This window comes from Clarias gariepinus, chromosome 16 (assembly GCF_024256425.1).
Source record: "Clarias gariepinus isolate MV-2021 ecotype Netherlands chromosome 16, CGAR_prim_01v2, whole genome shotgun sequence".
In the NCBI taxonomy this organism is placed as follows: Eukaryota; Metazoa; Chordata; class Actinopteri; order Siluriformes; family Clariidae; genus Clarias; species Clarias gariepinus.
The window spans coordinates 19,798,650-19,812,500 of NC_071115.1; the positions used below are offsets into that span (position 1 = coordinate 19,798,650).

Sequence of the window (13,851 nt, forward strand, 5' to 3'; positions counted from 1 at the left end):
AACCAGGGGTGTGTTATGCCCTGTTTTATAGAAATCATCAAAAATTAATTGTCCAGGATTTTTCCAAATGTTTTACGATTTAATACACATTTTATATACAGAGAATGTAAATGGATCTACACAATAGGCCTTAAATACCAGTAAATGTGTCATTTTATGGTGGTAAATGTAAGATACATGTATCACTGTCAAACAGTATCCTGTAACTGAACCATTCAGGTTCATACTGATCAGAAAAATTGGGTTTTTTTATTTTCATGGCAATATCAACAATTGGTGAAAAAATCAGCAAAATCTGAGAGGTGATGGTGGAAAATTTCTCTTTCATTGGTTGATTTGAGATGGAATTACTCTACTCTTTAGGTTGCCGTTTATAGTATGATTAGGTACAGTTAGCTCTGCTTCTCTGTCATCGCTTCAACTGACACGTTTTCATACTAAATTGGAACTGAAACTGTTATCACAATATACATTTTTTTTACTTGTATAAATCTAGCACAACATAGAATAAACTAAATATATTAGTAATAATAATAAAAAAAATGGTATACATCATCAGATCATGATGTTCTGTACATGCACATGGGATAGAATAAGTACCTGACAACCCTCTTGGTTGTGTCTGTCCTGCAAGAGTGGGCCGATGAGCTCTTTAGTTATCCCACTTGGCAACTCCATTATGCTGCTCAGGTTGATGTTTTGGGGCCTAATGATTCAAAGTAATTCCATACAGTGAGATAGTTAACTAGTACTAGGGAAAAAGAGTATATTAATTAATGCACTGTGGTTTACCTTCTTAATGTCCCATACTGCATACTATACAAATTATTAAATTTTATTAGTTTTTTTGTTTTGTACATAAGCATTTTTACATGTTTGAAAGCCAGGTTACTGTGTGGAGTTAGCAGGTATATTATAACCGGTATTTTGCTTAATTTAATTGGTAATTTCCAGATAAGAGTGTTCATGGTTATAAAAAATAGTTTGACCATCTGTTTCATGCTAATCAATGTGCATGGTTCTGTAGAAATGTATCACATTACCACAGAGCTGCATTTCCTGTGTAGTGAATCAGAAAAAATATTTGATCTGTTTCACACTTATTTAAAGTTAATACATTCAACCTATCATACTATTACCATACCATACCAGCTTACACAGTTTACTTCTTAATGCGTAGAGAAGTGAAGTTTATACTATACAAGTTTGCATGCAAAAGAAACTTTGTAATCGGTCATTGTTCCTACAAGGAAGCAGGCTTGTCATGATATTAACATAGGACAAAAACAAACCGAATGCATCTAGCAACTGTGATTTATTTTAAATCATTCATATTTTCATATTAAATGATTCATATTAAATGTTATACCAGATTAATATAAATGATGGTGTAATTCTGAAGAGTTGGCAAATCTCACTAAGATCCTGTAAGTAATAAATTTCCACTTTTTTTTTTTTTTTATCTAAAGAGATGGCCCACTTTGTTTCAAATGGTGATGGCCTGGTGGTGACAGTAGACAGCGAGACAGGTGCAGTGCAGTGGGTGCAGAACTATGACTCTCCTGTGGTGGCTGTATACATGTGGCAACGTGAGGGTCTGCGCAAAGTGCCACATACAAATGTAGCTGTGGAGACACTGCGTTACCTCACCTTCACCTCGGGCCAGGGGGGACGGATCACACAGTGGAAGTACCCTTTCCCCCAAGAGCGGAAGCTGGAGGACAAACTCATGTAAGCAGTGTCAGCCATTCAGTTTGACTTCCCCCTGGAATGCAAGTCTTTTTTTTTTTTTTTTTTTTTTTTTTTCCTGGGTCTTGTTGATTTGAGTGGACAGGGAGTTTTCCTTTGATTTAAACAGTGTTAAGTGGCTGCCCTATTTCTGGCTATGGTAAAAGATATAAGAATGTTCTATATTTCATGACTGAGGAGTAAAACTATTTGCAATGTGCTGTTATTTGTGTTATACTTTGATTAATTTTCAAGAACAGCACATCCCCAATAGTGTATTATTTTTCCCTAATTATAACGCTGTGGATCACATACACAGCTAGTTTCTGTTAGTTCCTAGTTAACAGCTATTAACAATAGGACCAGGAATCTCCAGGGACCACACAATACAATATTATCAGAATACCTGTGTGTGGATTAGACTAGTATTGTGATGCTGCAAATATCATGATTGATTTTTTTTTAAATATATTTTTTAATTCAATATTACATTTTTGTCCCTGATTTTGTTACAATTCTAAACAAGCTTAGCAAATAATTCGCTCGTACTACACAAGACACTGTGCAGTAAGACAAGGGAAAAAATAGCACAGCATGTCCTGTTACCAAGAAACCAGAAAATCTGCTTGACTCATTATAGTTTCTCATTTGGAGTGTTTTCGAAGATATCTAAGATTCTGTGATCTGTGATTTGGTTATTAAAGCAATATGAGAAGCAAAAATCAATAAAAAGTGCGGTAATATAAAACTGTGATTTACTTCACAATCAGAACCACTGTCAGAGCTGCTGATAATCACCTGATGAATAAGATTTCAGGATACAGCTGGCCTGTCAAAGAAGTAAATATAACAGTCTTTGTCCATGAAATGTAGTAATGTAGCACATGTAGTAATCTTGGTCATTTTGAAATACTTACACTGACTGGATTTGTGGTATAATTTTGAAGAGATTTCAACACTCTACTTTAAACTAATGATGAGTGTACCACAAGTCCCATTGTGTTATAGCTGTAAGAACATATAACATGTTGCTCAACATTGAGGAAGTTAATGCTCAAACATGCCGTATGTAGTATTGTGGAAAGCTTTTAATCGCATTCTGATCATGAGTGCATCGCAGACTGATTTTCATGAAATGTGCTTTTAGCTTTGATTTTTTTTTTTTTTTTTTTTTTTTTTTTTAAGTTAAATGAACAGACAAACCTTAGCTCACAGATTATTTGGAATCCTGGCATATAAATGTAAGTATTTGTTTTCCTTCCCCCCAGGTCCACCCTGTATGTGGGAAAGTACTCCACAAGCCTCTATGCATCTCCATCCCTGGTCCATGATGGAGTTACCGTAGTGGTGAGTTAAACATGGCAGGATTTTGAAAGACAGTTTTTGGTAGGCCTGTGTTTTGTTTTCTGTTCTAGACATAAAATAGCGAATAAAGTGAATGAATAATCCTGCTAGTTTGTGCCTGCTTATCGTGAATAGTCAGAGTGACTGCGTCCTCACTACCCTGGGTCAGGAGTTTGCCTTTAGACTACATAAACCACTGCAGTGACGCAGATAGTCTGTGTGTAATTTGCCCCAAGGGTTTTAACATGGAAGTCAGGGAACTCCATTTCATGTTTTTTATATTTAATGTAAGGATGAGCCTCAGAAACAACCAGCTATGGTCTATTGTATTTTTACCAACCATAATAAATTTTTTTTAATTTATATATATAGTTTTTAATGTATTTTTTAAAGTATATATTTTAATCCTTATAACCTTAAAGGCTATCGACCCCTCTGTGTGTACACACGTCCACACTTTTTAGTCTAACAGGGTAGCAAACTTTAGTATATTTACTGGATTGAAAAATGAGTACAAGGTTTTTAGCATTGTCTTTTACTGTTCTAATGGCAGTGCTGTATTTGTTGCTGCAGATTTTTTTGCAATGCCATATAAAAATAAAGGTTTTAATTGTGAGTAAAATGGCTTTTCTACCTTAAATTAGTTTAATCTCTGTTATGCAAATATATATATTTTTAATTATTAAATTGTAGAGCTGCAGCGACTGGATAATTTTAATATTCTTTTGTTTGTTTTTCAAATAAATCAATTAGTTGTTACATAATCAAAACTATTTATTTGTTCTAATGGCACTGCTGTATTTGTTGCTGCAGATTTTTTTGCAATGCCATATAAAAATAAAGGTTTTAATTGTGAGTAAAATGGCTTTTCTACCTTAAATTAGTTTAATCTCTGTTATGCAAATATATATATTTTTAATTATTAAATTGTAGAGCTGCAGCGACTGGATAATTTTAATATTCTTTTGTTTGTTTTTCAAATAAATCAATTAGTTGTTACATAATCAAAACTATTTATTTGCATTATTTTAATTAGCAGTACTACAGAACTCTTTCTTAACTAGGTTTTTAAGGTTTATTTCCCCTCACTTGGCACACGTTTTGCAGCTGATCTGTATTTTGGGCCCTAATTTGTTTAAATACCGAAAAGACAAATTCTGCATAAAGGCAAAATAAATAGACGCTTTCTTTTTGACTCACTGAAACTCTCAGATGCTAAATTCACCTTGTTGGCTGTGTGTATGTGCAGAGCAAATCATTTTTGAGGTGTGGAGCCAATTCCAGTACTTACAGTAGTCTTTTTAAGTTGGACTTTGATGGAGACATGATGACACACAAGACATCAAAAATATATATTAAAATTAATTCAGTAATAGGGTTTCAAAGCGACGTTATAGTAATAATAATTCTCAAAATAAATTGAAAAGTCTTTACATTTAGTCAGATTCTCCTTAATGACCTGACCAGAGACGATTTATATATATTGTGGATGCTAAGAATAAACAATTGATTATCAGAGCTACTGCCTCAGAAAATCAGTTTAGCATCTTACAGGTTAGTTTAGTCAAATTTATTTTTCCTGTTTACTCATCACTGCATGACTTTAGGTAAGAAAACGTTAATTTATGTAAGATGTAAGGAAAACTTGCATATAGGGTAGTTGGTAGGCTAGTTTAAACAGGAACATCACACTTCTACTGTTTGTCACATTGTGAAATATATATGATGGTAAAACGCACTGTCTACAATAAGGAAATGTGGAAATTCTTTACAGGGGATGGACGCCCATCACCTGTTAAGAATTTCCCTATTGTAGAGAAGGTTGCACTGTCCTCTGATGTTTCCCATGCCACAATATGCTTCATGCCACAGTTCAGAGTGTTTGTTGCCAGCTATTTGTTATTGACTTTTACTTGTTACTTTTAATAATTAGGTGCTGAGGCTTATTTAAATTCTTAGAGGATCAATTGACTAGTTGCTTAACAGTAATGATCCTGATACTTTCTGCTCTGAGAACAATGACTAAATCTTTCATTTCTTCAGTAAAAAAAGATCACATTTTTCCATTTTACATTCTCAGTGCCATGCTAGCGAACGTTAAGGACCCCGTAGATCTCTTTCTTAGCATGCCATCACTGAAAAGATAGTACACTACTGTATGTAGTGTACTATCTACAACACCTTTAATCAACAGTATGGTTTTCATCAGCATTGTTTTGATTTGTGTTTGTTTTTCAGCCTCGTGGTAGCACTTTTCCAATGCTGGAGGGTCCCACCAGCCAGGAGGGCAGTGTGGAGGACGACCAAGAGTGTGTCATCACTCCTAGCACCAGTGTTAAATTTAATGCGGCCCTAAAGGAGAGGAACCGTGTCAACTACATGAGGAACTACCTCCTACTTATAGGTATTTTTCGATAATTATAAATGTTATCTATTAATTATATACTGTATGTCAATGACTAATTCTTGTTCAGTGATTGAAATCCTGTGAGCCGTCTAACTTGCTGCGTATTCATGAGTAATGATTATATTTGGAGGTGACGGATTTTTAGCTCTAAATTGTGCTTCTGGTTCTCATTTGCTTGCATAGGCATCATTTTGCCCTTGACAATAAAGGACATAAACTTAAAACCTCTGCATGTTTAGAACTGCACCTGGTATGCAGGTGGATGCTGCAGGTTCTTTTGTTTGTTTTTGTTTTTTAAATTTTTTTAAGCATTCTGTTGTCACAAATTAGGTAGCCTGCCAGGCTTTTTAAAAGCGATATCATTCTCACCCTCTTTGCAAACACATCTTATATTATCACTTTTAAAACAAGCAATGTGTAGAGTGAAAGCATCCTTAGTAACTTAATTGGGCGCTGATTGATGAGCCTTTTTGGTAAAGTAAGCATACAGAGTAGAATGTGATCATACCGCCCTCTGGTGGATGTTTGTAAAGGTTGCGTTTGTTTTTTGAAAGTAACATCAAATACAGCAGTGCCCAAAAGTATTGAGAGAGAAGTGAGATTCAGTGTTTTAAGAGCGTTCTTATTTTTTTAAAGAATATTTTGAATCAAGATTAGAATATATTTTTTTCATGCCTTGAAATTCATATAAAGCACCAAGTATTTAACATGAACCTCTTTGTTCAAAAACCTGTTGGATCTACCATGTCAAAAAAACGTTTCCCGTACTCTTGTCACTTGCTCAGTCTATGCATCTACTTGATTGCTTCCTGAAGATTATTTACAGAAATTATTTGACCATTAAGTAAACCAGCTGATTTTAATTAGAACAATTCTTCAGCCAAATCTTCAGCCTAGAACTAATTAGAGAAATTAGTACACATGTTTTTTTCACAGGAAAACACATCGCATATGCCGTCTTAATATTTTTGGCAACGGCTGTATGTGTAAATAATTATACAGAAAACAACACTGTTTTAGTTAAATTAATTGTGGATTTGATATCCTGGTTTTACTTTCTGAGGTAATTATAGGGCTGGTCTTTGTAAACATATTCTTTTCATTTTTATTTTTTGTAGGTCATCACGAAACTCCGCCTGAGGCTCACAAAAAGATTTTGGAAAAATTTCCAGATGGTTTTCCTCGTCACCACAGCAACGTCATTCCTCCTGCTACAGAGCAAACTATGGATGAGGTGAGGATGGTGCTGTTCTACTGGACAACTAATTATACTGGGATACTTCACATGGATATAAAAAAATATAAATATAAAATATAAAAATAGTTGCCAGTGAAATTGCCAGGCATTTTCCTTTTCGCCTCACTAATTCATTGTTATGATCTTTGATATTGTGAAATAGAAGGTGAATGACAGTGGGATGGAGGATAGCAGCCCCTTGCCCCCTCCTGTTCATTCTCTCCAGGAGAAGGAACCGCGCTCAACCCGCTCTGAAGCACCTGTTGACTCCATGCTCAAAGATATGGCCACAATTATCTTCAGCACTTTCCTGCTTGCTGGCTGGGTCGCCTTCATCATCACTTACCCTAAGGTAAAAAAAAAATTGTTACATTCAATTGGGTTATGTTTGAGAACATCATTATTACTGGCCGTTAAACATGAAACAGGTTAATGTGTATAATAAAACACTTATAAAATTGTGCACATTCAGGTAACCAATCTATTCATTTATGTGATGTGCGGATAGTACATGAACAAACAGTTTTGTTTGCACGTTAAGTGTATCTTTACATATCATAGCATAAAGGCTTCTTTTTTCCCCTCGATTTTTCTTCCTAATTCAGTCGTGTCCAATTCCCTCCCGTCTCTAGGAGGGGCTCCCACATTCAGGCTACTTGCTACCGTTCAGCCAGTTCCTCCGTTCTTCCGAACCACGTGACTCCGAACCACGTGACACAGTTTTTTTAAGAACTGCTCGCTCACGCACCGTTGGGGGCGGCGTAACACACTCGGAGGACAGTGCTATCCGCTCCCTCAGCGTGCACGAGCTCACAGACGCCCTGAATGGCGTAGAGCCGTGATTAATGTGGGAGCACTAAGTACCTCTTATCCCTCCTTGTTGAGAGAGCGTAGCCAATTTAGCTCTCGCGAGACCTGCGGCTGTGAGAGGTTACAGCATCACCCGGGAACCAAACCAGTGATCTCCGGATGATTGGGCGAGCACTTTACCTCTGTGCCACTCGGAGGCCTCTTGGGCCTTATTTTAGCATTTCCTGTATGTTTCCACGACTTATGAACATTTGAGTTACGAATTTCGACAGATACGGATAGAGCGTAAATCTACGAACATTTGTACATAAGAACAGATTGTGGAAGTAGCTCACATGTATTGTACAAAAAAAAACACTGCATTGCATCAGATACCAATATTTACAATTATATACAATGTTTTTAGTGTGCAAGTAAATGTATAAAATGTTCGAAGTCTGGTAAATGTGGGGGCGTGTTGGGGGTGCGGAACAAAATGAGTCGGGTATACTGGATGGACACCTGTTGTTTTTTTTTTTTTATGCTTTACATTGTATATTTGTGTCAAAGGTGTATAAGACTAATTTTTTGGGGACTTACGAATAAATCCAATTTATGATTGCGCTCCTGGAACGGAATCCAGTTGTAAGCCTATACTAAAACTTAAAGCTCCACACATGTACTACTGCGACCAAACTCTGGACAACAGAAATCAGATGTTTTATTTTGGTTTTAATATTTGCATTATGGTTAAAAAGGTAATGACGGAAAAAAATATAAAAATGAAATCATCACATGCCTTGTTTGCACGTAGAGCATGCAGAGGCAACAGCAGCTTCAGCACCAGCAGTTCCAGCGGCAAATGGAGGAGAAGTTAGAGCTTCTACAGAAACAGCAGCTGCTCTTCCAGCCGCCCGGTGACCTGCTGCCTGAAGGTGATTTCCTGGAGGTGGCACGTGGCCGTGCTGAAAGCTCCGGGCAAAGCAGCGCTAACGCCACGCCACGAGCTTCCAATCATTCCAACCTGTCTCATTCTGAACCAGGGGGTTCTGCAGCAGAGCATGAGGATGGAGGTGGGCATGACTTCATTAGCACAGAGTGTTGATGTGTCTTTATATCTGTTTTTGTGATTTAATTGACTTGAAATTTGTTTCCTCTGTTAGAGGATGAGTCTAACATTGTTCGAGTTGGAAACATCAAATTTAATCCCAGGAATGTTCTGGGACATGGTGCTGAGGGCACTATTGTATACAGGTAATTTATGATGCTTTTAGAAGTGTTTACGTCTTAGTCCTGTGGTTGGCATTTGATGATAAGCACTTTTCCTTTTTTTGCTTTTTTAGGGGTCATTTTGATAACCGGCAGGTGGCAGTAAAGAGAATTCTCCCAGAATGCTTCAGCTTTGCGGACCGTGAGGTGCAGTTGTTGCGCGAGTCAGACGAGCACCCCAACGTCATCCGGTACTTTTGTACGGAGCGTGACCGCCAGTTCCAGTACATCGCTATCGAGCTGTGTAACGCTACTCTGCAGGAGGTATAGCATGTACTGCACTAGTTTTATAGTTTTTAATTAAATGAAATGCGTACAAAAATTCATATTGAGTAGACAGTCCCTCACTATGCATACAATATAATGTATATGAAGGTATGAGTATATGCAGTTACTGTAAACAGTATATGCCATTGTATTATGTATACCTTTCTAGAACTGGGTTGGACCCCCTTTTGCTTTCAAAACCCCCATTAATATTTTATGCGTAGATTCAAAAAGGTGCAGGAAACATTGCTTAGAGATTTTGGTCCATATTGACATAATGTCATTGCTGCAGATTTGTCGGTTATGTGATACGTGAATCTCAGGTTCCACCACATTCCAAAGATCCTCTGTTGGATAAAGATCTGGTGACTGTGGTGGCCATTTGATTACACTGAAATCATTGTCGTTTTTAAAAACCAGTTTGAGATGATTTTAACTTTGTCACATGGCTTGCTATCTTGCTGGCCATAAAGTGGGTGGAGATGGTCAGAAACAATACTCAGATAGACTGTGGCATATAAACAATGCTCAGTTGGTATTTAGGGGTTCGAAGTGTGGCAAGAAAATATTCCCCACATCATTAAACAACCAGAAGCAGGTTGAACTGTTGATATAGGGCAAGATGGATCCATGCTTTCGTGTTGTTTATGCCAAATAATGACCCATATGACCCTGTTTTTAGCTGACAGGAGTGGCAGCTAGTGTGGTCTTCCTCTGTAGTAATTCTGCAAAGGTCTAATGTGTTGTACATTTAGAGATGCTTTCCTGCAATCTGTCAGCTGTGTTATTTGAGTTATTGTTGCCTTCCTATCAGCAAGAATCAATTTGGTCATTCTCCTCTCACTTCTGCTGTAGGGCTACATGATTCTTGCTAAAATGTGAATCATTATTTTTCTCCATGGGAGTTGAAATTATGATTTTCTCTAAAAACTTTTTTTCTCTCTCTCTCTTTCTTTTCTCAACCAAAACATTTATTGCACTCAAGTGAAAAATCTTTGCTGTCTACACAGGACTTTCAACTCTTATGCAACCAAAAAATAATAATAAAACACTAAATAAATTAAAAAGTTGCTTTTCCTTAATGTAATAAATTGTAACCTTTAATATAAAAAAACGCACTCAGCCAAATATAAGTACGTTATCATTGAATGTCTTGGTTTTATGCTACTACTAATAATATAAACTAAGTTAAAATTTTGACCAATAAGACAATTTGACAAATAAGACCAGTGTCAGTGTTTAAATTTAAACAGTTTACAGTATAGAATGTATTGTCGTCAAAGGTTTTATCGCTCAGTCTTAACATACTTCTAGTATAATTCTTTGTTGCTTTCGTAATACAGTTATATCCCAGTTAGAATTATAAAAAGAAAAAAAACTACAGAGTCTAACATTGTTTTAGTTGGAAACATCAAATTTAATCCCAGGAATGTTCTGGGAGAAAAGAAAATGTGGAAAAAATGTGTGAGCATGACTGAGTCTTTCGCTAATCTCTGGGCTGATTGGTGAAATAATAATGTTTTGATTTAGGCCATGCCCACACGTAGGCGGGTATTTTTCAAAACACAGATTTTTCTACTTCTGTTTTTCTTTTTTTAGGTAATTCTGTCCACATGACCTATTATTTAAAAATTTTTGTCCACATGAAAACGCAAAATGTGCTGTTGGGAGCATCGCTAATCATCAGTGGGCCTAATCAGAAGCCTAGACAAAACATTACCGGTTGCGCTTTGTAGAAGTCCAACAAGTCTCGTCCAAGACCGCCGTCGCTGTCTGTCTGTGTCATCAAAGTTTTGTATGTAGCAGCAGTGAGCTTTGTAGATTCAGGTACATTTAGGCACCTCTGTTCATTAACGTAATGTGTAAGTAATGCGTGTGTATGTACACACATGTAAAAAGTCTAGTAAACGACGTCACCGTCACTAGTTTACTGTACACAAGTCCACTATTGCACAAAATATCCTCATAAACAAATGTGACGTCAAATCAAGGAGACTAGCACACAGATAATGAATCATCGGCACACTAGGTAATGTTACAACAAGCCAAAATCTTAGTTTCCCCTGTCCACACATTGCCACTGAAAAACTGTGTTTGCATGTGCACGAAAGTCCAAAACCGCAGATAAAAATCTCACTTCGTGTGGACATGGCCTTAAACTGTGTGAACATGACCAATGAGGGTTACTGATATAGCATCTGGGATTGATGGCAAGGAAATAAATTAACATGCCCCCCGCCCGGTTAATCATGCAGCCCTACTCCGGCATCAACAAGGCATTTTCACCCAGAGAACTGTTGCTCACTGGAGATTTTCTCTTTTTATGACTATTCTCTGTAAACACCAGAAATGGTTGTGTGTGAAAATTCCAGTAGTTTCAGTAATAGTCCATCTGGCAACATGAACAACGATACTACATTTAAAATGACCTTTCTTCCCCATTCTGATGCTCGGTTTGAACTTCAGCAGATTGCCTTGACCATGTCTACGTGTCTGAATGCATTGAGTTGCTGACATATGATTGTCTGATTAGATATTTGCGTTGGTGAGCAGTTGAACACGTTTACTGTGCATGCACGGGTAGATGTTTTACTGAGCAGGCTGGAGAATACGAGTTCTTCTCGTAACTTTTTTACACTTGCTCCTTTCCACTTTTATGCAAAACCCACTACGGTAGGTTTTTGTTTTCATCTTAAAACTGTTCTCTCAACTCAACTTTATTTGTATAGTACTTTAACAAGAATGCCCCACATAAGTGCTTCACATAAATAATAAAATAATATAAAAAGACATAATTAAAATCACATTACACACATATCTTATTAAAGACAATATATAAAATCAACCTCTCGTTGGTTTAAACGCCAGAAAAGACGTGAGTTTTAAGATGGGACTTAAACACCCGTAGTGATGTGGCCTCACGGATAGTCGAGGGTAGATCATTTCACAATTTGGGTGCCGATACGGAGAACACCCAACCATTCCTGAGCTTGCATTTGGTTTTAGGTACAGTCAGCAAAATTTATCTGATGAAACCTGAAGCAGTTTCGAGAGGTATTACATTCTGTCATGTAATATGTTGCTTTAACCTAAAGACATGCTTCTGTATATGTAATATTCTTCTGTAATGGTAATACATTAATTTAGAATTGTTTAAGTCATGTTTGGGAATGTTGAATGCTTTTGTACTATTAAGTAAGACTTTTGCACAGTAATATATAATCATGTAATGCAGGAGAGGATAAGCAGTGTTGCACAATCATTTATTACTTAAATATTCTCATAGTTATTATGAAGACTAGAAGAGCTCTCTCTCTCTCTCTCTCTCTCCCCCCTGCGCACACGCGAATACACATGAGAGTACCCAGTAGAGTACACATGTGTACCCAGATGTATCAAAATAAAATTTTAACTGCCTAGTCCCTGTTGTCACTAGCTTTAAATTTAGGCAGCTTGTGTGTGTTGCAAAGATTTTATTTATTTATTTTTTTGGCAGTATGTGGAGCAGAAGGATTTTAATCGCCATGGGCTGGAACCGGTGACCTTGCTGCAGCAAACCATGTCCGGCCTGGCACATCTGCATTCGCTCAATATAGGTACTCATAACTCATACACAAATCAAGCAGTTTAATTCAAGCTGAGCTATGCTCCAAGCATGAGGTTGCTGAGTTCTTTTAGTGCAATTCATTAGTGTGTGTGTGTGCGTGTGCGCACACGCACAGTGCTTTGCGATAGACTGGTGTCCTGTGCAGTATAAATTTTCCTGCCTTGTGCTTAGTGTTACTGGCAAAGGCACCACAACACCAATGACTTAGAAGATATAGCATTTGTGCTTTAATGAATGTACATGTATTAAATGACCAAATGTTTATGAACACCTGACAACTCCTCCCGTCCTTCGCTATTCCCCAGGACTCCTCGTCTAATATTAAAACCCGATCTAATTAATGCTCATGACTGACTGGGCACATCCTCATTCCCATGTTCCAGAATCTAATCTATAACCAGAAAGAAAAATCTGAATTAGACTGTTTTAAAAGCGTACATGGGTATCTGATGCAGTTTCCCACAACTTCTAGTGAAGATGCTGACTTGGAAGAATAAGTAATTAATTAAAGATGAATGATGTTTCTGGTTTGATTATAAGACATGCTTTTAGGATTAACCATGTTTGTTTATTTCTGTGATTTAAGTTTTATACCAACAAATATTTTAGGAGAAATAAAAATTTCAACACAACTAATGAAACACTTGGTATAAAAAAAAAGTACTGAGTTATATCTTGTGTATAATTCAAGTTACAGTTGTACCATTTAAATACGATTTACTTTGAGATTTTCAGAATGGTTTGGGAATCACCTGGAATGTTCTTGTTTATGCAGATGTGTTACTGTAAAGTGTATTTTTGACTTGCATAAGACTCATCTTTTATTTTTCTGTAGTTCACAGAGACCTAAAACCACACAATATCCTGGTATCTATGCCGAATGCCCATGGGCGTGTTCGTGCCATGATCTCGGACTTTGGCCTGTGTAAGAAGCTGGCTGCAGGCAGACACAGTTTTAGCAGGAGGTCTGGTGTTCCTGGCACTGAGGGGTGGATTGCACCTGAAGTGCTTAGTGAAGATGCCAAGCACAACCCAGTGAGTGCTAGCAAACACGTTTGTATCAGATTTGAATATTGGCCAAAGAATTGTTACCGGCCCCAAGTCAGTGGTACTAGAAGCAGGAAACAGGTCTTTAATCTGTTTAAATTAAAGGTCCCTTTGTAAGTCCTTACTAAAGAAACAACATTGTTAGAGAATGAGCAC

The 13,851-nt window shown here is 37.0% G+C and overlaps 1 protein-coding gene across 1 annotated transcript in view; it reads left to right on the plus strand.

Annotated features, from left to right (window-relative positions):
* Positions 1-13,851, plus strand: part of LOC128544528 (serine/threonine-protein kinase/endoribonuclease IRE1-like) — a 33,228-nt gene that overhangs the window by 15,186 nt on the left and 4,191 nt on the right. The window contains exons 8-17 of the mRNA XM_053514706.1: positions 1,470-1,731; positions 2,997-3,075; positions 5,311-5,476; positions 6,598-6,713; positions 6,880-7,068; positions 8,320-8,578; positions 8,669-8,759; positions 8,849-9,038; positions 12,538-12,637; positions 13,484-13,683. Coding sequence (XP_053370681.1) covers positions 1,470-1,731; positions 2,997-3,075; positions 5,311-5,476; positions 6,598-6,713; positions 6,880-7,068; positions 8,320-8,578; positions 8,669-8,759; positions 8,849-9,038; positions 12,538-12,637; positions 13,484-13,683 — 1,652 coding nt within the window. The remainder of the gene's footprint in view (positions 1-1,469; positions 1,732-2,996; positions 3,076-5,310; positions 5,477-6,597; positions 6,714-6,879; positions 7,069-8,319; positions 8,579-8,668; positions 8,760-8,848; positions 9,039-12,537; positions 12,638-13,483; positions 13,684-13,851) is intronic.